Raw genomic sequence first — 23,902 nt, 5'->3', positions numbered from 1 at the left:
ACTATAAAGCCATATATGTCTGAACTTTTTTTCTATAAATGATATTTTATAACGAAATGGGGCAAACAAGTCACTTTTTGATTGATAGATTGAATAGATTTTATATAAAACTGATAATAGTTGACGCAACCCTAAGATACCTAGCGTGCTTTTTTAAAAAATTGCGAATGGACTTAATGGTCATATAAAATCGTCAAAAAATCTATCGATTATGGCTAGTAGCAATTTTGAAAAATATTTACCGATTCTTCACTGGCGCTAGCATGCGCAGCTTGCTCAGCGAGCGCGTTCACCACGGCATTTATCGTCTTCGACTCGCTTCCAAGATCCTCCTCGCGGTGGGCCACCAGATTCGGATTCTTGCCGATTTTGTTCAACCTATAGAGAGAGCACAATTAAGCGTAGGGAATGTTGCACAGAACACAACCAACGATTATTCACATCGATCGACTTACAAACCGTTTAGCAGTACAGGTAATTCCCTAAAAAATCGATCGTTATTATCCCACCGCGACTTGCAACAAACTTTTTTATTATTCGTTTCTAATACCACTTGCACCGCTAAAGGTTTTATAATGTGAGGTACAAGACTGGGTAAAAGAAAGTCAGTAGCTTTGAAATGCGCCCCGCAGAATCACATTTTTGCGTGTGTTTATAATTTTATCGATTTAATCCCTCAAAAATGGACAAAGAATTTGGGAATTTGAAGAAGAGAAATAGTGTTTTTATATAAATGTTAGAATTGTTCATGATTACGGTATAGAGGTAACGTCGTTACGATATTATTGTCAAAGTTATCGAAATTTATTAGAATTTTCAGTTTCCAAATAGTATTTTGATTAAATCTTTTGTCTTCTAAATGGCATAGGAAAATATATAAAAATATACGACTGATATGTTGAAAATAGATTAGTCTCCTACAAAATAATTTTTTTTTATTTTCAAATAACTCTTCTTGAAATAAATGACCGATTTATGGTTAGTTTATAGGATAATTATTTGACACTCACATACTGTAAATTTTAAATCTTGATTGTTGTTTGAGTTTATACTCTTTATTACAGTTATAATTCATTGGAGTTTATATTGAGGGATTAAAACGCCCAACTATTTAAACTCAAAGTGAACCATAAATTTGATAGATAAGCTATAGCAATGTAACCAAAACAGATTCAATAAGAGAAACAATACTGGTGCATAAAAACGACAAGAAACGCTACTGCAATACTGTTATCGATAAAAGTGCATCAATTACTTTGATCAATAAATCATAAAATTTCTATCTAGAACAAAAGAGAAGTATGTGACTCTGCGGAGATGCGGCAAAACCGAGAAATCCAGAACTGATTTATAAAGTATGTTTGCAAAATTATGAATACAACATTACTATGTATAGTGAATGTGTCGAGAGTGTGAAGATATTTTGTCGCGGTGTTCCAAGCTTTCTTCTTTCTTTTCGAACGGATGAAACCCCGTTCGACTCTCGTGCCATTTCTACAAACACGATCGCTTGTCGAACGGGGAATCGCGTGTCGAGAGAGAATATTCACAAAAGAAAAAAACGAAGTTGAAAAAAATTCTCAAAAAACCCTCTCGATTGATTGGGGACGAGTATCTAACGGATACTCGTCCCTCGATCGCAAGTTAGTGCGCTTTTCGTTGTAATACTTTCTCCCCAAGAAAACAAAGATTCTGCACTGTCACGTTCAATAAGAGAGATTCTTCAATCGCAAAAAAGAACGTCCAGCCAAATAAGATTCTTTATCATTTTCATTTTTGTGTGTGTAAAGTGTATGCAAAACAAGCGTATCGAGTTGAAAACCAGCACAAACAAATACGAAGGAAATTATATCAGACTAATAATAATCATAATAATAGTAATAATAATAATAATAAGAAGAAGAACAAAGATGTGTTGAAGAGATAAGCGAATATGAAATGTTTTTAGATAGCAATAATAATAATATTAATAATAAAAATAATAAAATAATTAACATAATAATAAAATAAAGATATTAACAATAAGAATGACTGATAGAACTCGCTTTATCGGACAGTACACAATGTTCAACAAAATCAACATGGAAGTGGGAGTGATGATTGACATCTATTAGCACACCAACTCGATAGAACAAACCTAACCAAAGCTTATACCTCTCGGCGGCAACGCTTTCCATCGTTCTGCGCATTAATGGATACTGGTCCAGCACGGCGTTGAAATGATCCACCGAGAGGCTGAAGAGATTGCAGTAGGTCTCGGCACGGACCGAGGCTACCCTCCTCGCGTTCGTCAGTAGACAGATCTCGCCAAAGTACGAGCCATCTGACAGCGAAGTTGCGACCTCGCCGTTCGCCATCACGATATCGACTATGCCTTCTTGTATGAAGTACATTTTAGAGCCGATCGTACCTTCCTTGATGATGATATCACCTGTAAAATTTTGTCGCTTCGCTGTTATTAAGAGATCTTCCTCAAATTTGTTGTTGCAATGTGTCTGTTGCTCGAACGTTGACTTTTGTTCGAGGAGAACGTAAGATTTTAATGTTAGGTGAGGTTTCAAGTTATGCGGAAAATTGGTCGTTTTTCTTTTACTTTCATGGCTGTATGCATGCGTATATATGTGTGTGCAGTAGGAAAAATCATTTATGTTTGAACTTTTTCAGAGTTACGTTAGTCAAAAGTTTATGTAAGGAAGTTGTTTCTTGCGAGGTATAGTAGATTGAAGTTTAGATTTGAAGAATTGATATTCTCATTGTGTTGTGTTTCTTAAGTAACGTAGTTTGACTATTGTTCGAGAAGTTAGTTTAATAATAATTTAAAAGACAAATCAGAAAATAACTTTCATAGAATATGTCTTTGGAATATTTTTATCAAATCGATATTTTACTAAATTATAAATCTCGAAATTCATTCGTTGTAACGATAATACCATTTTAAGTTCCCTCGATAGTTCAAGAAGTTTCTCTACTTGCTAGTATAAAGATTATTTTCAACTCTAACGATTCAGTCAAGTAACTGATACTTACCCGGCTGGAAGACTTCGTATCTCAGTTTGGTAACGACATCCGAGACAAAGTTGGAATCGGCGTTGGCAAAGAATGGCACGGACGCGACTAACGATCTGCAGTTGTAGTTGATCACGTCCTAGAACGAAACGGGAACACGTTAGGATTTGTTGAAATCGGGTAATTAGTAGACCATAGTCTCTCGTTCTGAGGCTCGTACTTCTCTTAATTTTTCCGACAGCTCTCCGAGGATCAGTTCCTCGTCGAAGAATTTGCCCTGGTAGCGATGCTCGAAATATTCCGTGATCCTTTGTCTCATTTCTCGTGGTAACTTTCGATAGGCCATGTATTCCTCTACTTGTTTAACCTGGTTCGAGTACAATCGTTAATTTCTATTCTTAAACATCTTATTCTACGCTTTGAACGTTAATTAATTTCATTTAGGAAGATTCTTAATCGAATTTGTACTAAAGAGGTACTTTCTGTGCTCGATGGTTTTTAGCTAATTAAAACTGGCATTGATAAAATTTATTATAAATGTCGATGTTGGTTGGTGGTTTTGGATATTCTGACATTTGAACACGACATTCCTAGAATTTTGATAGAATAGAAAAAATAGATAGAACAATAAGATAAATTCGTCTCTTCGTATTATCCAGTGTTCTATGATATATTATTTTAATTCAAGTATTGTTTACGATTTTATAGTGTTGTCAGACTGAAAGTAAAATATTTTTCGTTATACGTTACACGAAAGACACTACTAGCAATATTCCGACCATGAACTCTAGAGAATTTGACACTGACAGTAACGAGAGTCAGAAAGGTGAAAGTGCAAGGATTTTCTTCAATGATTCGCGGCTCGCTCGTCGAATATTAAATACCTTCTCGCGGTATTGTCTCCTGGAGGAATCGAGCGACTGAATGAGATTCGTCGCGTGTCCAAGGAAAAGTGCATAACAGGTAGCACCGCTGATCATACTGAGCATAGTGAGCCACATGTCGGTCAAGGATTGCGGTGGAAACCTTCCGTATCCTATGCAGAGCATGTGCGACATGGCCTTGAAAAGGGCCCATGAGTATTGTTCCAGCCAAAATGAGTCCTGAAAGAAGACGATAGTAAAATATTACGATGGTGACCTGTCGTAAAAACATCAACTTTCTCTACTTTTCGTTCTGGTACAAAAAATATTATAATTATCTTTGGACGTCATATTTTTTATAACTATTAGCGATAGTATTATATGTATATATATATTGTTATTATTTCCTTCTTTGAGGAAAATAGGTTAAGAGATCGTTATTTTCCTTCTTAATTTTTAGTCAAGGCATTCCAGATTCGAGGATAACGATAGAATAGGCCTATTATAAAAGTAAAAGCCATTAGCAGACGAAAGAATTGTAAAAGGAGGGGTTTAAGGTACGTCTCTTGTTTTTCAGAATCCTTCATTCCGCTTTCAAACTTTTCACGAAATAAGCCATTCGTATGAAAGAAACTGCGAGGAGAAGAAGAAAAGTTTATTTTCCATTATTTCTGTTTTTCTCAGAAATATTCTTATTAAATGCTTCTTCAATCTGAATTATATTTTAAGGAAGATGACAGTGGTTCTCCAGATTGGATCTTCTTCGCAGTGTTCAACATCCAACCTCATCAAGTTCGTCAGAATTTTATTTTATAATAAGTACTTTATAAAAGGAGAAAACGGGACGAGTATACATAGAGAGAAGGTTAGATTTCAAACGAGCGAGGATCTCAAATTTTGTCGAGCTCGTCACAATACTTACTTGTAATTCATTGATGGCGACCCATGAGTTACTAGGAAACCCTTGGAGCATTGGGACCAGGAATTGTAGGCAGCCACTCCAGTGACCAATTAGGAGCATCATGCAAATCAGGTTAAAAATCCGCATGAACACCGACGCCATATTCAGGAACTGCCAACAACAACGACAAAGGTTTATTCTCGTGCCAGCATCGGACGCCAGGATGTTGTTCACACTTCAGTTAAAAACTTCTCTCGTTATCCAAAGCTCCGGTTGCGTAGTGTACAGCAAATAAGCGAGTGTTGCACAAAAACGCGTCAAATATTAATTCACTGAATACATTGTCAAAAAAAAACTATCATAGTCCAAATATTTATCCAAACGTCTGAGTCAAGGGCCAAGTAAACTACCTAACGTTTCGACGTTCAGAACCGAAACAGTCATCCTTTTCTTCGACATAATGCCATTATTATTAATTATTCCTTATGCCGATATGCCTGTATAATTATCAGCCGCGACATAAATCGTAGAAACTTTTTATATCTATAAAAAATTTTCAATGCTTAGTTTATCTTAATCTAGAGAAATTTTTATGGATTTCTCTTCCCTTAATTTATAGAAATTTTATATTTCTACGCGTAGGAAAAACGTAGCTTAAGTAATTAAGATATTTTCATCCTTTTTCATATTTAGGATAGAAGTGATTTAAGGAATGAGACAAAATTTCGAGTCTGAACGCGAACGATTTCAGTGTTTTTCCTCTCCTAAGTAGTTTTCGCTGTTCATACTTTCGGGTTTCAATTTTCAGTTCAAAAAGCATGCTACATTAGAAAATACGCATCACGTGGCACACAAAAAAACAAGTCAATGTAACCTAAAGAACGTTTATAATAATGATTACTCTACGAATGCTCTAACAGATGAAACAAAAAGGAAAAATATATATACATATATATCGTATACAACATATGTATATATATATATGTATCAGTCATTTGCACTGTTAGGCTAAGATTCTCAGACTTGGCTTATGGACCAGACATGTTCAGGACAAGTTCTGGCGTTCGATAATGATTTCAAATCGACGATCGATCGTGCTCGATCAACTGTGAACTGCAAACTTTTCGGCTGAACAGTGCGCCATAAGCACGATATGGGAATCCAAGTCCTCACTAAGAAAAGAAGCTGGAGACGGCGGAAACCATTCCGAAGGGAAGAGAGCTGACCCACTAAATAAAATTACTGTATAGCTTTTGTTTTTAGTAAACGATATTCTAATTTTATTAAATATTAAATAATATTTTGATATTATAAAATATATAAAGAGGAAGGAAAGCTGTCCATAATTATTGAAAGTGAGTAACATTTTTTGCTTCTAATTAATATAATTTTTATACTTGATAGTAAATATATTTTATTACGGTATTTTATGATAAATCTGAGTTTTATATGTGGCACTTCATATATTAATATATCATATTTCTCATGTATCATTTTGTAAAATTTTATCAACTATGACTTGATTGTTATATGCTTGTTTTAATAATTGAATAACGACAAATATGATGATAATTATTTATTCACTGTTATGGGAGCAGTACTACCATTTCCATGTCCCAATATTTTACCAGTATCATATAATTACTATAATTTGTCCTAATTTTGGAGTCAATTAAATTATTCAATTCATTATTTTGGCAATAGTAGTTCTATTTTCGTAGCCCAATATGAAATTTTAACATGAAGGCTTATCGTATATTATGGCATGTCCTTATTGTAAAGCCAATTGTACGAAAAATAGTGACAAATATTTATTCATTATTATAGAAGTCACACTCTCGTTTGTCAATTTATATTACTCAATATATTGTAACAATATCAGTATTTTTATAGAATATTACAGTAAAACTCAATTTTTTTAACAAATAGGAACTTGCGAATAATTATGAACAGTATCAATAAGGTAAAAACATACACACGTATTCAATACGTAATTTTTTAACTGGAAGTTCCGGGGAAAAATTGGCTACCGCTTTTGAAAAATCACAGTAATAATCGAAACAAAATTCTACAGGTAGTTCTCGCCTGTAACGACACATCGTTTACCCGTGTTTAACTAAAACTATCTTTCCAATTAAAAAAAAAGTTTATCCAATATCAAAAATACTCAGATAAACTCTGTCAATCGATTCCCAATAAATTCCGCCAATAACTTTTGTTCTTTAAACTTCAAAATGGATATCGAACTGTTTCACGATTTTCATTTACGCGTCACCGCGGATCTGTGTTTGTACTACGATCGCGAAATCAATTGGTCGAACGGTTGATGCAATGTTTCAATAAAAAATTTACCGATACATCGGTTAACGAGCTGATCAAAGATTTATTAGCGGCGAAGAAAACGGAATAAATCACGTTGAATTATTGCGGGGAGAGTTCGTTTTTTCCTTTAGGAACACGCGCCACGTCGAAATTTCGATGCGAGTGTAACGTTTATCGAATTATTCATGCAATTCGACCGCTCTGAATCTTCGACGGGTGCGATTTGAATTTCAAAAACACGAACGAAGTCACGCTCGACGCGTTTTTACTTCCGCGCGGAATGCGTCGAGAATTATTTACGACTACACGATTGGCATTATTAAAGAATCGACACGTATTTCGCCCTATTTACGAGCGGTTTGCGACAAACAAGTAAACCACCGTCTATTTTCGCTCGTGAAACGAGGTCTCGCGAAGTGGAAATGCCACCGTGAATCTGAAATTTTTTTAGGAATCACGATAAAGCTTCGTTTTTATGCAGACACGTATAAATAAATAAATTTTTGTTCATTTTTTCGAAACACGATTTTATAAAGAGCAGATGTACTCTGCAAATCTGAAATTTTTCGAGAAATACTATGAAACTTCGTTTTTACGAAGCCGTGAGTAAACAAACTGCAGTTGACTTTTTACGCGAAGCTTAGTTTTTTATACCATTGTAAAATACCATCGAAGATCCAAAATGTTTTGAAAAATACGATAAAAGAACATCGTTTTTATGTTGAAATAAATAAGCAAATCGTTGCCTACTGTTTGTAAAACACGATTTTTCAAAAAGGAAATACCATTGCAAATTCGATAAATCTTCGTTTGTATAAAGAAATTTTACGTTCAAAACTATATAAAAATATTTCATCGTCACGTTTGACAAACTTCCTGAAGTTTTTGTTCGTAGAACGTAATCCTTAGCATACAAAGGCGTGGACTTACTTACGGACCTCAATAAATATTTTCTTAATTTTTACTTATTAATAACTTCTTAATACTTTTGGCAAATATATTGTACATGATTTTTCTATACCTATGTTTCATTTACAAATAGCAGTAAGTAAGCATAGACAAAATAACATCTGAAATGACGTTTGCATAAATGTTAAAAAACTCCAAGAGAAGTGCTGTCGTTTGTTAGTTTTCTTCTTTTTGTTTTGTTTAGTAACTAACAGTAAAACGATTGCGTATTTGCGTCAGAATAAATAAGAGCGAGTGAGTTATTAAATATTTCTTAGGAACTATGTAGGTCTTTACGTCATTGAACACCGTTATTATATATTGGCTCGTGAATAAAACGATAATCGTGATAATGGAACTTGCACTATCACTCGAACGTATCTGAAAACTTACATATCTTTAACTATAGCTATACAATTTAATTTAATTTGAAATCAGAAATAAACGAAGTTACGATAACGGAATTTACGTGTGATGTTACTCAGTTGATTTTTAAAAGTTAATGTGCAAGAAAATTGTCATTTGTAATTGTTAGATCTTTTTTCGTTAAAGCTAACTTTCAAATTTTTTCATTTTTAGATTATACGACATATAAAGAATGTTCTTGTGAACACAGATAGAAAGACTTTCAAATTTAATTGAAGCTATGATATTTAAAATCGTAAATTTATTTACAACGTTATTATTTATCACACACTGAGTATGTGAACGCGACAGTCAAAATAAACATTTCTATTTAATAATATTCGCAAGTTCTACTAATATTTTGATCAACTTCAATGCGCCTATAGTTATGACGAAGCTTCGATAATACGAATTAGCATAACGATAAAAGAAAGCATAGGATCATTGAATCTCTTTTGGCATAGAACTTTGATAATACCACTTTAATATGCTAAGGATTAAAAAACCTTGATTTATATTACAATGTCACAATGAAATTTCTCTAACAATTAACCTATTGCTATTGCAAATTCAATTTTCTATTTAAATATTTAATCGTCAGGGTAATTAACAACCGATCATCGATCAGTCTAACAAGTTCTTAAAAATTTCATCGAATCATCACCGAAGCTTAAAAAAGTGTACCCATGGAGCTGCATAGAAAAAATTAAACCAATTAACCCGGACGAGTACCAGAGCACCGTCAAGATTTTTACGAAGTGGCACAAATTTCATCAGTAAACAGATAAATCAAGTTCTGCTGTACAAACGAGCACTTATCGTTCTTCAAAAAATTCGTTTGATCTTTCCCCGCAATCCAGTGACCTGGAATCGAACTAAAAAAAAGAAGAAACAAGGAAAACTAGCAATAGAAAAAAAAAGAGTAAAAAAAGAGCATTTTTAGAAATCTAGTTGGCAATTAATTTGGCTCTCCAAAATCCCATCGAGAGTGCCCTCCGCGGCCTCCAAATCGATCCAGGGTCTAAAGTCTAAGGATTGGTTTCAGGGGTTCGATGGTGTGCGTATCGTGTGTATATACAGCACACGTAACGCGCACGCTCGCGTGTTTCCGTTTCTTCTTGTGGCGAAAACGCGCGCGTGCGCGCGTGCCAAAGGAAGCCCGATCGCGGGGAGAATGATCATCTCTGACCCCGTAATTCATGACCAATCTCGACACAACTTTTCCAATTTAGAGGCCAGCAACGGCCCGATACTCAGCCAAGAACGTTCGACGTTATCGTCCTCTTATTGTTGCTCTAATTCCGGGCCCCTTTCCGAAACTTGCGGCGATCTTCGCCTGGTAACAGTGGAGATCGCATCGAGACACACTATCTGTGGTAATCGAGAATACTGCAATAGGGAGAATTAAGCGAGAAACTCGAGATACAGGAAGTTAAACGGTATAGGGACTTGGCAGTAAGCTTCGCACTTCCTTCGTAGAAGATGGCGACACTGATTATTTTTGGTATTTTGGTTTCGTCTGATAAGAAAGGATGTAGATAGCGTTATTGTGCTCTTTGTCTCATTGTTGGGTAATGGTTAAATGGCATTACTCGCAATTGTGTAGAGATTTTATTGTAGTGTAAATGTATGTTATTTTACTGTAGTACCGCGTGGTTTTGTGATTGATTTCTTTGTTTCATAGCCAATTAACACGTTCGGTAGTGTTACATGTGTATCGTATATGATCGTTTATGAAAATTATTGTTACTATTATTAAAACAAGTTATGTTCTTATATGTAGTGATACATCGAGCAACAATAATTTTCTTATGATAAAACGTATTAGTTTCCAGAAATACTTGAATAGATACAAAGGAAACAAGTTATATTATCTTATCTTTTCACTTTGTAGGTTATGTGTAAAGGTACAATGTAGATGACTACAGGTCGTATGATTTCTGATTGGTGTTTGATAATAACATAGAACGCTGCAATTAAAATTGCGAAACAACGCGATACAACGTGATTTAACAATTTAAAGTACTTTATTAGACATTAACGGAAAATTACGTGTTTGGTTGTTCGCAGTTGGTTTGGCATGATTGGATAACGTAGTGTTATGGTGGGATTACAAAAAAGCTCACGTATTATGTGATTGATAAATTATTTCTTGTCGAGAAATTTCTGATTTATTTATGGTTCATTATCAATTTATGATTGTCTGATTAATAATTACGTTTCTTAGATACATAACCATGTACGATATTGCGTAGACAATGATTCACCTCGTGTTATTCAAGACTATAGTACTACACGATCAATGTCAATTTACAAGGAATGTTGAATTACGTAACAGATTCTGCTATGCAAGAAACGTAGTACTACGTGATCGATTGAGTTCCGTTGGAAGTGTTATGTATTCGACTTGATCAATATTGTTCAGAGAAGATGTAATACTACGTAATCAATCTCTTTTTGCAAGGGATATTACACCATTTGGAAAACAAGTGGTCAAGTGCACAAGCATCGTGCTTCGACAAATGTATAATTCATAGTACCATAAATATTTCTTTTAAGAAAATAGTATCCATACCATTGTCAGCATCATTACTGCTTATCACTGTAAAGCATTAATTCGTAACGAAAACTTGTACTTATTATTATAGTGAATTTACAGTGAAAAAAATGTGTCCGTAACAATTAATTTATCACATTGTAACCTTTCTCCTTTAGAAAATGGTATCATTTATTTACATTTATATTTTTCTACATTAGATTAATTTGCAGCGTTCTTTCTTTGTTCTTCTTTTCGAGATAATACAGTTTATATCTTTCAATTCAAATCATTCACAATATTACATAAAAAATATAATATGGTATTTCACTAATTTAATACCTATATACTAAAAATACTTATTTTTCTGTTCAAAATACTTGTAATGTCACGTGAAAGAAACAGTACTACATTTTAATATGTAACCTTTTTAATAGGATCTACGCTTTTATAATCGATAGAAATGAATATTTCTTTCTACGAACCATAATACATATTGTAGTAATGTACGTAACGAAACTTCCTTATAATAAACAAACAGAACTGACCAATTCGAAATCTTTTATCAATGCCAAGCCATTAAAACACTGTAATAGAATTTAATATAGAAACCATAAAAATAAGTTTTCCTTGGGATGGTCATAGCATAATTTCGTTGCGAGACAACCGTTGATTTCACAGATAGCGTGTGTCAATGCCTACATAGGTCTCAATAACGAGACGACAGAACAGCAACGAATACCTCCAGTATATCAAAACCGCGGTTGTCTGAATATCGGGCAATCACGGTGCGTGTATCATCGAACACGAAATCGAATGGCGATGGGAATCGTGTCCGGTAACGTTTGGTTGATCAAAGGAATGCCGAAACTTCGGTTTCGCTTGTCGTCCGTCCGATTGTTCGATACGGCAAGAAGCAACGGTACAACGCGTGTATACCATCATGACGTGCGTAATGTTCCGTAATGCTTCGTTGTAATCCCCGAACTCCGAAGGAATTCAGAAATCGTCATTCGATCTCGACACACAAGCGTACAGAATCCGGCTAACTAACGGCTGGTAGAATGGAAACGGCACGTGTCGTTATTATTTTGGTGATATGTTATACATGATGGCTGTGACAAGTCACAGTGTATTGTTCTCTGCGCCTACTGGACAAAGTACGGGTAAAAAAAAAACAGGGCGATGAAAAAACTTACTGCTAGACCACAACTAGTTTCAATACATTACCTGGCATTAAAACAAACGAAACAAAGGAACAAACTAACAAACATCATATATGGTTCATGCGGTACACATACGCGCACACGCGCGCGCGCGCTACACACGACGTAGAGACACGTGGACGTGGACACGTGGACACACAACGGCACACGACCAGAGAATATCGCGATTTGTCGCTTTTTTTCTTCTTCTTCTTTTTTATTTTTCTTTAGTTTATTCGTTGCATTTTGTTGCGTCACACAACGTGAGATATACACACGTGTGTATAATAATGCGCGTGTAATTATTTACACGTATATACTATTCACGCATGGGAGCGCGCGCATAGTGGATATGCATACGCATGGTTTGAATCATTCAGAAAACAAAAAAAAAAAAAAAAGGAAAAAGATAACGAGACACAAACGAACAAAGGAACGATATACATATACATATACATTGAATTAAAACTGAACATCCAACCTTCTGTTCTACAAGAGACAGTCACAAGTCCATTTAAAAAAGACGAAAGCGTTTGTCGTAACACAACTCTTCACGGTAATAAATGAACAGCTAAATGGTCATCAATGGTCAAAAGTACAAGTAACGATATGGCGGTTATTGTATATTGTACAAGTACGCGACGCGTGCGCGTGTTTGACACAGGGCGCGCCTCGATCACGTCGAAAGTGGCGTGCTGGTGGACGCGCGCGCGCGCCGCGTACAGGTGTGGCAACAGCGTTACTAATCAACAAAATTTAAAGTACACAGAAACCAAGGAATGACACAAAAAAGAAACAACGCAACGACAACTGAACAAACCGAAAGAAAGGACGAGGAGAAAGAAAAAATGGAAAAAGAATCGAGGGACAAGGGTCGAACAAACGAACGAGGGAACAAAAATAAAACTGAGGCACTGAGACGATGGGGTAATCGAGGAGGACGACCGATCATCAATCGGGGCTGAACGTTCTCCAGGACGTTCAGACGGCTATATCGCGATGGACACACCGGTAAGAACGAAAGAACGAAACCAAAAATTCGAGGGAGACAAAATGACAAAAGCAGAACCGATTGAAACAAAAAGCCAAAAAGAAGAAAAAAAGGGAAAGAATAAAGGGACGTGATAAACTGACGGACAAAAATAAAAGAAAAAAGAAAGAAAAAAGATGCGCGAAACGGAAAAGCAAAAAGGAAGAAATGAAACAAAACGAAAAAGTGATAGACAGAAGGGGATAGACAGGAACAGAGCGAGAGACAGAGAACGTAAAAGAAACGCCAGCTGCCAAGTCAAATAATCATGAAGCGGCAAAGAAGCCAGGCTCTAAGCAACGAGAAGCAAGCCACCTCTTCCTCTCGCTACCGTTTCTTTTTTTTCTGCATTTTTTTCTATATTGTTTTTTAATTTTTCTATATGTTCTTTTCACTATGACCTTTTCTATTTCTTTGCGCCTGCTTGCAGCCACAAAACAGATAGCCAGCCAGTATCACAAAGGGGTGCACATATATTCTTTTTTCTTGGCTGAGAAGCAACAGAGGCTGAAGGGGGTGTGTGGGAAACAGAGAGAGGAGGCGAAAAATGGTGAAGGTCGGTTCGCAGAGCAGCGGCAGGGGTAGCGAGCTCTCTACTCTCATACAATGCGCCCTAATTGTTATCCCCTTTCCTTTTTCTGGTTCGTTTCATTTCCGTTTTCGTTAGTCATCTAGAAAAAAAGAGCAGCGATGCGCCTCGTATAAATGCTGGGAGGCAGGGGACACCGGGGGTGGGTGGTTCTCTCCGGGGGTAGATTCTCAAGTCGATTAGCTGTGACGATCGGCTTGACACGTTCTCGAATCGCTATTGAACGCGTAATTGCGAATGTCAAATCGCTTCGAACGCTTCTAGTCTATGAAAAGTTTAGACAAGAGCCTTCAAAGACGTTAGCCGTGTTCTTAGAATAGCTTTTAATTTCAAATTACAAATTAAACACCGCTTAATATGGTTTGTCCTACGAAGAGATACTTATAGGTACGAAAGAGATAATTTCTGATTTTTCTAGTTTTCATTTGTAAAATACTTAAGTTAGAATAGAAAGATACTTACAGAAAGTACAAAACTGATTAGTTCACGGTACAACGTGATTTACTGAAAGAATTCTTAATTAGTTCTCCGTCTGCGTACTGTTTGAATTCATTAAGACAAATATGAAATTTCTTAGTTGATTATTATAAAGTTACAAAGAATATTTCTCTTAACGGTATCTAGTTGTTGATCATTATGATAAAATGCGATTTACTGAAAGAGTTTTTAATTAGTTCTCAGTATGAGCGTTATTTAGATTCATTAAGACAAATATCAATTTTCTAATTGTAATACAGTTGCAAAGAATATTTGTTCCAATGTTATTTCTTTATTAATCACTGTGGCAGAACGTGATTTGCTGAAACAATTCTTAATTAATTCTCAGTTCGAGTGCTATTTACATTCACAAAGAGAAATATCGATTTTTAAATTTTTCTTTAAATACTTATATTTGAATATTTGTGTTAATGTTACCTACTTATTAACCACACGTTTCAATACATCTGAAAAGAAAGTGCTAATTACATGGTGAAGATACAACATGAATTCGGTACACTTAAATACAACGTTAGCTTACTCCAAGCAGAAGATGACGATTTTTCCTTCTACCTTCTACTGCTACCACTACTTTCTTTATCATCTACGTTTTCTCCAAATTCGTCGAACTCTGTAACTATAACCAGTCACCACAGTTACGTTTTTGCTAATTTTGCAGGATTTTTGAAGAGATATCGTTAATTAATATTTCGATCAGTTTTAAACCTAACATAAAATGAGTGAAATATTCCATAGTAAATGAAAGTCTTACGGTTCCTTAAAACTCTTCGGAATTTTTCGTGACCCCGTTTAGAGACTTACACCGTATCCCCCGGATCCCCAACGTCCCCGAAAACATCGAAAGCAATTCGAGCAAGGGAGAGTCTCGCGAAAACCCGGGGCAGAGAGTCGACCGCCCATCGCTAACAGCGGACAACAGTGTGCGATTTGCAACAAAGCGACAGAGAAGGGACGCCCAATCAACGTGCGTTCGTTTCCAAAGGATCGTGCACACCGTCTAGCGATAAAAAAAGCGTTTCAAGAGACAGTGCGTGGACAGTGGCTTTTGGTATCGTAGCAAAGAGTGCGGCCATCTGTTCTTCCGGCTCGTCGGATCAATCGTTCCATGGAACTAGAGGGTCGTCTGGGAAGCGTTGAGAAAGTCCTAATGGAACACACATGCCGTGTGACGATTTGGTTGTTTGCTGGATAGGAAGGAGATCGCGAGAGCAGAGAGAAATAGAGACAGATAAATTATTTCTATCCAGGCGGAAAGAAATAAGACAAATACTTTCGGTTTCTTTTTTCTCTGTAAAAAATCGCGAAGGATGGAAAAGCGGAGAAGTAGAAGGAAACATATATATTAAAACACGACAAAAACCAAGTGGATGAGACAAAGAGATGGTCGAGAGAAAGAGAGAGGAAGGATCCACGAGTAGACGATTGCATCTAGACGTGGAGACGTCTGCTTCTTCACGATAGTCGAGTATTTTATTTACCATTCCTATTTCATTTTTTTTTCTATTGTTTCTCTTTTCGTTGATTTCGCGCATGGGAACGAATAACTCGCCAACTTCGACAACGAGATGACGGATCGTCTCGAAAACGAGTCAGAGAGAAAATCAGCTCTGACTACTTCGAGAATAGGGCGTTTTTTTTACATATTTTTCTCGTTATCTATATATATATATATTTCTTCTATATCACTTTTTTGTTTTTCACAACTTGAGTTTGGTCGATGAAATTTCTCCAAAGTATATATACATATATAGTAATGTCACACACAATATATTGTATGTATATATCTATGTATATATATATAGATATATATTTTCAGGAATAAAAATACACTTTGGTACTTTCTCATCGCTAGGCGGGTGCCGATGGTGAATGTATAAGAAGCATAGCCTATTGCTGCGGGTAATATGTAATGTATAATGCGGCGGATAGTAGAAGCGAATGTTTGTAATAAACCAACGAGCCAATCAGCGTACAGCTCCTGCGTCCAGCCTCCTCGTGATCGCTCTTCCTGTTCTTCGCGAGACATCGATCGAACGACACACTGCTGACTCTCCTTTTTCTCCTCTGTTTATGCCCTCTCATTCCGTTTACTTATTCGCCTGACAAATCAACCGTGAATTATCCAGTTCGTTTTCATGGGAACTGGCTATATGTACTTTTTGTAAACTTATCCGATTCCTTGTTTCATCAAATATTTACGAAACGAGATATTTATCGTAATATATTTATTTAAGGATATTCTTCGCTAGAAATTCCTTTATTTCTTGGCATTTTGGTTTTGCGAGAAGAACACAGGGCGGACAGAGTCGGCGTGGTTCGCTCGAGTCTCGTGAAAACGGGACCCAAGGTGGTCTCGAGGCGGGTTCGACGAACACGATCGCGAACCTCGAGCGGACGAGAGCTCGCGCATTCGTTAGGGCGGGTTACCTTAAAAATAAGGTCGCTTTTGCTGAAACCGGACTTCTTTTTACTCATATTGTCAGAACTTAGGCGCCCCCTCCGCTCAGTGCGTTTTTTTTGTAGGTTCTGCAATATCTAGAAACAAAAGAAAGCGGGACATAGCAAGACGTATAGTAAGAAAAGGGCCAGGTTATCAAGAAGATTCGTAATAAAGAGGTAGAGAAAGACAGAAAATATAGAAATAGACAAGATAGTGAGGGGAAAAAGAGAAAAAGAGAGGAAACAGAAAATAGAAGGAGTAAGATCGGTTTAGGTATTCGAGTTCCTTGTTCTTTCTTCTTTCTTTTTTTCTTTCTTTCCTTTTGTTTTCTTTCTTTCTTTCCTTTCCTTTCCTTTTCCTTCTTTTCTTCTTGCCTTTCTTTTTTTCCTTTGCACACTGTCGGTTTCGTTCGTTTCGTTCTTTCTTTTTGTTCTCTCGTCGAGCAAAACGTATTCCGTGAAAGAAACGCTTTCCGTCGAGAAAAGGAGGAAGGTGGAAGACACAAGTAGAACGACGCTGTTCCTAAAAAATGTAACATCGAGATCCACTCGTCATTTGCTTATTTCAATTATGATTCGTGCGTATCTATGCACTTGTCAGCATAGATCGTGATCGATACACCGATCCACGAGAACAACGCGCGACCTTTCATTTTCTCCAAGTTTATTCATAGCAGGACTACGCTTAATCGTGTAAACTTAAGTACGCCAGTATATCAACGACAGGTTTTCTCATTGTTAGTTGATCGTTCGTTACGTGTACGAATCATCGTCGAAAAGTATTTATGTCCATTCGTGAATGAATGAATCGATCGATCGATCGAGGGGTGAATATGTTTCCGATCGTCCATCCTCTTCTCGAACACTGTGTAGTCGTACGTAGACGTACGATATCGTCGATTAGAAAAGGGAAAGAAGATAAATAAAAAATCGTGTTGTAGTTAAAACATGGGTGTTTCGTGTTCATTCGTTCGTTCGTCTATATGTGTTCTTTTCTTATACACTATATTCTTTCTTCCCATTTTTTGTTTCTTGTGATCGGTGGTATCATATCAAACTTGGAGTGCAAGACGAGATGATGGATTGACGCAATAGTGTGGATTAAAATTACGACGTGGAGAACAAATGATGAACAGATTGACCGTAAACAGCACATAATAATAGTAATTAATAATAATAATGGAAATAATAATAATAAGAATGATAATAATAAGAAGAGGAATAAATGTATAATAATTAATAAAAAGAGAGAGTTAATGAGTTCGTGAGTTAAAGAGAAGTAAGAGTCAAGAAGCCATTCGTTAATATCAAAGCTTTCGTTGCAGCAGTCGCGCCAAGCGTGAAGCCGCAGTTTCTTGTCAAAGCTCGTAATAAAAGGCTCGAGAGATCGATTGTTATTTCTTTTTTTACTTCTTTTGCCTTCGTTTAGCAGGTTAGTAGCAACGTTGTACAAAATTGGAGAGTTACTTCAATCAGTGAGGAGCTCTCGTGACGAAGCGAGGAAATCTGACGATTTTCGGTTTTTCTTTCCTCGATGGCATTATCGATCGTAGATTTTTTTCATCGATAAAGTTCAAAGACGTTTCGACACAAGGCAATATGTTTGCTGAATTTTGCTTGAGAAAATAAAAAAGTGTACGAATATTGGTATATCTTGTTAAAAGGAGCGAAAGGATCGAGTAAAAGGTAGAAGGACAATAAGATTCATCGCAATAATTGAAAGGTGTCGAACAGAATTGGTTGACATCTGTTCAAATTTTTTATTAGCACAAATTTCTGGATTTTTCTATTACTCGATCCATAAAATAATTCGGTCGGATCCCGCGTCTCATTGCCAGACATTTGTGCGTAATAAACGAAAATCAGTTACCAGCGTATAAATTAAGAAATATCGTTTCACAACCAGTTAGACTCTGTACAGATTTATTTCCTTGTACATACAGTTCAGAACTTTCTTTGTGCCTCCATTTGTATTACCAAAGTGACTGTTGATGATATTCCACGAGTAATACTATGACAAACGAAAAACATCGAGCAATAAAATAGAACCATCACAGAATACGATTAAATGAAAGAAACACAGGAACAAAGAACGATACCGATCGAATGATTTATTAGAGTCCGACGAGATCTGTTCTCGTTTCTTCGCCCCTATTAACCGCAGCGGCTGAGCGGACGGATTAAAACCCCCGTTCGAAAGGGTGCAGAAAATTACAGAAACAACGGTCATCGTGTTTCTCCGTCTGGTTGTGTCTCGACGGAGTGGAAATCAACGAACGAAAACAGACTTGCGCGAATCTCTCGCAATTTATCACTCCTCTGCTACAGCTATGATTAATCGTTCTCTAAGATCCAATTTCGATCAGGGTTTTTGAGTAGCTGGAAAACCGGCGTACCACGTTACTGATCACCACTTGGAAATTGAATTTAAACTGACACTATCGGGTGGTCGTCGAAAAATTTGGATGTAAATCAAAATTTCTTCGAATTTCAATTTATTTAACACAGGATATTATTTAAATATCCTCGACTAATAAATTAAAACATATTCTCAAATATCTTTTAAAGTAAAATTTTCCGTTTGCTTATAAATGCGAATAGATGTCTCCTCGTATCCTTCTGTGCATTTGTAAGATTCGAGTCTTCAGTGTTGAAAACGAGACTCTTCAAGATTGCTTCTTCTGGTTCTTTTTCGCGATGACGAGGTCGACACGACGATACGCGCAACAAAAGACGAGAATCGGTGCTATTCTATCGTGTTCGGTTGAACAACGAACGATCTCTGTCATCTACTTACTGCATTCTCACGAAACAGGCAGAACTTCGTAAAACAACGGGAGGAGCAACCATGGAAATAAAGAACAAACGAATGATACATCGATAAATACACTTTGCCAAGCGAGAAAAACAACAGATAGGTCGGGACAACTGTTTCGAGTATCGGGGTGCAACTGTTTGTTCAAATATACAGACCACAGCCGAGGAGATCGATCGTCGAGTACACCCGCATGCTGCTTCTTCGTCCAGACTAAAAGAAGTATGATATAACGACCAGAGTAAAATTTCTACTAATCTATAATGGAAACATTAATTCGTCGACGCGTCTGTCTATCGTTGCCTTTTCCTACTTGAACAGGCGGAGACAACAGCGAACAAAAATGCCAATGAAACTGAAACAACGCGACAAGGGAGACGAAAGTGGACGACGAAGGAATCAAGGAGAACAAAATACGTTTAGAAATGTCTAAACTCTGAAAAAATCAGGCATTTAAACGACATAGAACAGCAAGCAAAACGCAAATGTGGGAACGAGACGCAACTGGATCAGAGAAAAATTCGTCTCCGTACCAAATGGTGTAGATCGAGTGGTTCTTGGGATGACATAGGGATGATATATAGGGCTGAATGGAAGAATAAAACGTAGGAGCACACTGAACACGGGCACATCGCCAAAAAAATGTCGGGCAAATAGGGTTAATATACACCTAACACTCACAGGCAGACCTACGGTCAATCCAACCAACTTTCTCGTCTGTAGAGCAGCCATGTGGATAGCGTGTCGTGTCGAATACCTCAGACAGTATTTCCCTATTATCCTGAGTCTTTTGTTCGGGAATGGATCGAAATTTTTCTCTTTTCTTTTCTTTTCTTTTCTTTTCATTCCATCGTCCTTTCTTTCCTCTTTTTACTTAGCTTTTCATACGTAACACGTTCGTTATCGAAGAAAAAATTTTTCGTTTTTTTAAAGTTGAAGAGAATTCTTGATTCTTAATTATCATCGTGTCTACTGCGTGCTTGTTTCAGCTATCATCATCGTTAGCTTCATGATACATCACGAAATAGAAACAATTACATGCATACTCTCGTTTTCTGTTTCACTTTCTCTCTATATGCAGAACTCGTTCTCCATATGAAACAAACATTAACGACTATCGATCCACATGGTCGATATACATGCGCACCTCGTTATATAGTCATTTCAGTTTGAAAAGTTATGCAATTGGAACACAGAGACACGATGACGATCCAAAATGAAGAACCAATATCATCGAGATCGTATCGAGAAACATTGAAATTGCTTGTTCAGATGCCCAGTATTCGACACGACTCAGTGACTATATATTAAAAACGAAACGCACGTTAGTACCTAACGGTTGAAGGGATTTTTCCAACAAAATTCGGCAGAAAAAAATATACATGACAACATGTCATACCAAATCGTTCCTAAGAACTTTCACAAGGATCGAGCTAATCAGTGTAACATGGATACTTTGTGTCTGGATTCGTGTTCGTTGTTTTTAAAATTTAATTCGACTGTCAATTTGGGACTCTACATGATCCATGTGACACTTAGTATTGTCGGGACTACGGGACTATGTGCTAGCCGGATCAAGAGCTTGTTTCACGAAAATTGAAACGGGAATAGAGGCTTCTTCAATGTCTAAGGTGGATATCTCTGACTCGGAGATTCTCTCAAGTTTGCCTCTCGACGCTTTCTACCACGTTTTCGAACGATCCACAGAACGAGACACTTCGCTCTCGACGGTTTAATTAAATTCGTATGTACTATGAAACATCGGGCGCATGTCAAGTAATCTGTCACGATGCAAGACACAGACACAGAAACGAACAGAACGAAATTTCTCTATCCTCTATAATATTTCATTCGTCATCTCACACCTCTATGTCATCGTGCAACAACATCGATCTCTAAGAAACGAAACTAAAAAAACAAGGAAACAAACCAAGAAACGAAATATACATGTACAAGATAAATGAGAAAAAAAACAGAAATCAAAGGATAAAAATAAATAAGAAATCGATCACGATACAGCCACGCTGCGTAAGAAAGCTCTTGATCGGCTTCGCTTTCTTTTAGAAAATCGGGATCTAAAACTCTGTATATATATATATGCTTGTGTATAACTCTGTATATGTATGTACGTATGTATCATTAAGGCGTGGTGTATGGTGTATCAAAACAGTATCCTTCGATACTGAGACTGAACAGAACAAATGAAGAAAAAAAAAAAGAAAAATAAAAAATGAAGATCACACGGCAAGACTATGCACGTTCTCTCTATGATAATATATAGGAACTTCCAAACCAAACGACAACGAATAATCAATCAATCGTAAAAAACGGTCATAATAAACATCGTAACGATAATCAGTAACCGTAACAAAAATTTACTATATATATATGTATATATATAAGTAGATAATATTAGTAATGATCTAACGTATATATATATATGTATATATGTATTTATATTTATACGTAGAAACATTAAGTTTTAAGTTAACGAACGCTTGAATCAAGAAAGGGCATTTGGCCTTGGTTTCGGGGTTACTAGGCAGGCACACCTTGCTGGTTCGGTCTGGTTGGGGCGGTGTCGCCCGACGCTCGTAGTGCCTCTCCGGCTGTTGATAAAGGGGGATCTGCAAACCCATTCGGAAACGTGTTCTCGCAATACGCCTACTACTTGGATTTTTTTAAATATTTTTTTAGTTGTTTTTCTTTTTTTTTTTTTTTTGAAGTGTTGTTCTGCGTGTCTTGGATGTGTTGGGAAGAGTTCGCGAGGTCCCTCGCTATGCAGAGATTTTTTTTGGTTTCTTTCGTTGGTTTTCGTGTGTACAGTTCGTAGATTTTTCACGGTAGTGATGGTCCAGTCTGGAATTGGTCCCGGCACTTTCAAGACTAGACTGTACCGAAAATTAGAAAAATTATCCAAGACCAATTGTACTATAAAGGACAAATTGCCTTTAATTACACTCCTTTTTTTCATTTTTTGTTTCTCATTTTATTTATCTAACGCTTGTTTCAAGAACGCGGAGGATAAATTTACAAGTTTCTTCTGACAAAAATGTATCAAATAGTAACTAATTATAAGTTTGAGGTTGTAAAAAAGAAGATTACTTCTTATATCACTCATTGAAATATAGAAGACTGTATGGTTTTTGGCTCTTTAAACATGAAACAACTGATTGTTTGTTTCATAAATGATGATAGTTTATTTGATAATTAATTAATTATAACTGCAGAGTTCTAAGGATTATAATAATAATAATAGAAAATTTGTAATATTTAGCTCGTTCTAGTAGTCTAGTCTCGTATTAGTCCCGAGATACTCAAGACTGGCACTAACTGATTGTGTGATGATATAGTCAGTAATAAAATAAGTATAATCAAATACTGTAGACTACGGAATAACAGAGTTTATGGCCCAGTTAGATAATCCTCGTTGATTCTTGTTTTTTTCTTGTTGATTCAACATTTGGTTTACAATTTGTAATCGGTTGACAATAATCGATCATAGTATGTACATATTGTACCACGATATCATAATCTAGAATTAAAAAATTGTTTCGATATAATTTAAAATACATAATTTTTAATTTTAAACGAGACTTGGAATATTCATTTGTAAATATAATTCCGAATGTTACGATGAATAAAATTGGCAAGTTGTGACAGAGAAATTAAAAGTACAAAAACGTATAAAAATCGTATTCTCCACACAATATTCTAAGAACTACTAGAACGAAAAAAAAAAGAAGAAATTATGGTAAACCTCCTCGTTAAATTACAAGTCAAGTTCGACTATGAATTCACATTTCAAAACTACAGTCAATAAAAAACCTATGTTCGATGGATTTCATTCATTCCATTCATCGTATATTCGCTTTCAAACTAATAAATCAAACTTCGGAGGATCGAGTAACACCCGTACGACCGTGAATCTATCGTGGCTGGACCATTTGCCGCAAATCAGAGTCTAGGGTCTAAATCTGAAGTTAATCCCTAGGGTAACTGAACTGGAACGTTGATATAAATCAGTTTTAAGTACACCCAAGTGTGCAGTGTATCATTACACGTGCTATTTTTAGCTAATCCACCAATGCTGCTGCATGACCAAGATACACGGAAGAATCTTTCGTGGAAACGGCCTGGTGATCGGCTTTCTCCGGAACATTTTCCGCTCTGCGGGACTAACTCCGCGAAATCGCATGATCTTCAGAGAAACGACGTGTCAGAACAATCCGACGTTTTCGCGGAACGCTTGCATTTTCGGCGAACTAACAGAAACGAAAATGGGTCAACGTTTTCGAATATTATTCTAGAAATTTTGGACGATGGTATATGGATCTTTTGATGA

At 36.3% G+C, this 23,902-nt stretch overlaps 1 protein-coding gene across 12 annotated transcripts in view; it reads right to left on the bottom strand.

Moving 5' to 3' along the window:
* The window catches only part of LOC117238291 (potassium/sodium hyperpolarization-activated cyclic nucleotide-gated channel 3), a 216,954-nt gene that overhangs the window by 6,243 nt on the left and 186,809 nt on the right, over positions 1 to 23,902 (bottom strand). For 6 of the 12 annotated variants that reach the window (XM_033503088.1, XM_033503089.1, XM_033503090.1 and 3 more), the window contains 8 exons: positions 22,110 to 22,184; positions 16,731 to 16,838; positions 4,792 to 4,941; positions 3,891 to 4,109; positions 3,227 to 3,373; positions 3,028 to 3,145; positions 2,143 to 2,431; positions 243 to 378 (listed from right to left, as the gene is read on the bottom strand). In XM_033503088.1, coding sequence (XP_033358979.1) covers positions 243 to 378; positions 2,143 to 2,431; positions 3,028 to 3,145; positions 3,227 to 3,373; positions 3,891 to 4,109; positions 4,792 to 4,941; positions 16,731 to 16,838; positions 22,110 to 22,184 — 1,242 coding nt within the window. The remainder of the gene's footprint in view (positions 1 to 242; positions 379 to 2,142; positions 2,432 to 3,027; positions 3,146 to 3,226; positions 3,374 to 3,890; positions 4,110 to 4,791; positions 4,942 to 16,730; positions 16,839 to 22,109; positions 22,185 to 23,902) is intronic. The other 6 variants (XM_033503092.1, XM_033503098.1, XM_033503095.1 and 3 more) reach the window with 6 other exon arrangements.

This window comes from Bombus vosnesenskii, unplaced genomic scaffold (genome assembly GCF_011952255.1).
Source record: "Bombus vosnesenskii isolate JDL3184/JDL3185 unplaced genomic scaffold, Bvos_JDL3184-5_v1.1 scf7180000013445, whole genome shotgun sequence".
NCBI classification, from domain to species: domain Eukaryota; kingdom Metazoa; phylum Arthropoda; class Insecta; order Hymenoptera; family Apidae; genus Bombus; species Bombus vosnesenskii.
The sequence above is the reverse complement of the archived record's forward strand: the minus strand, read 5'-3'. Positions and strand labels throughout refer to the sequence as shown.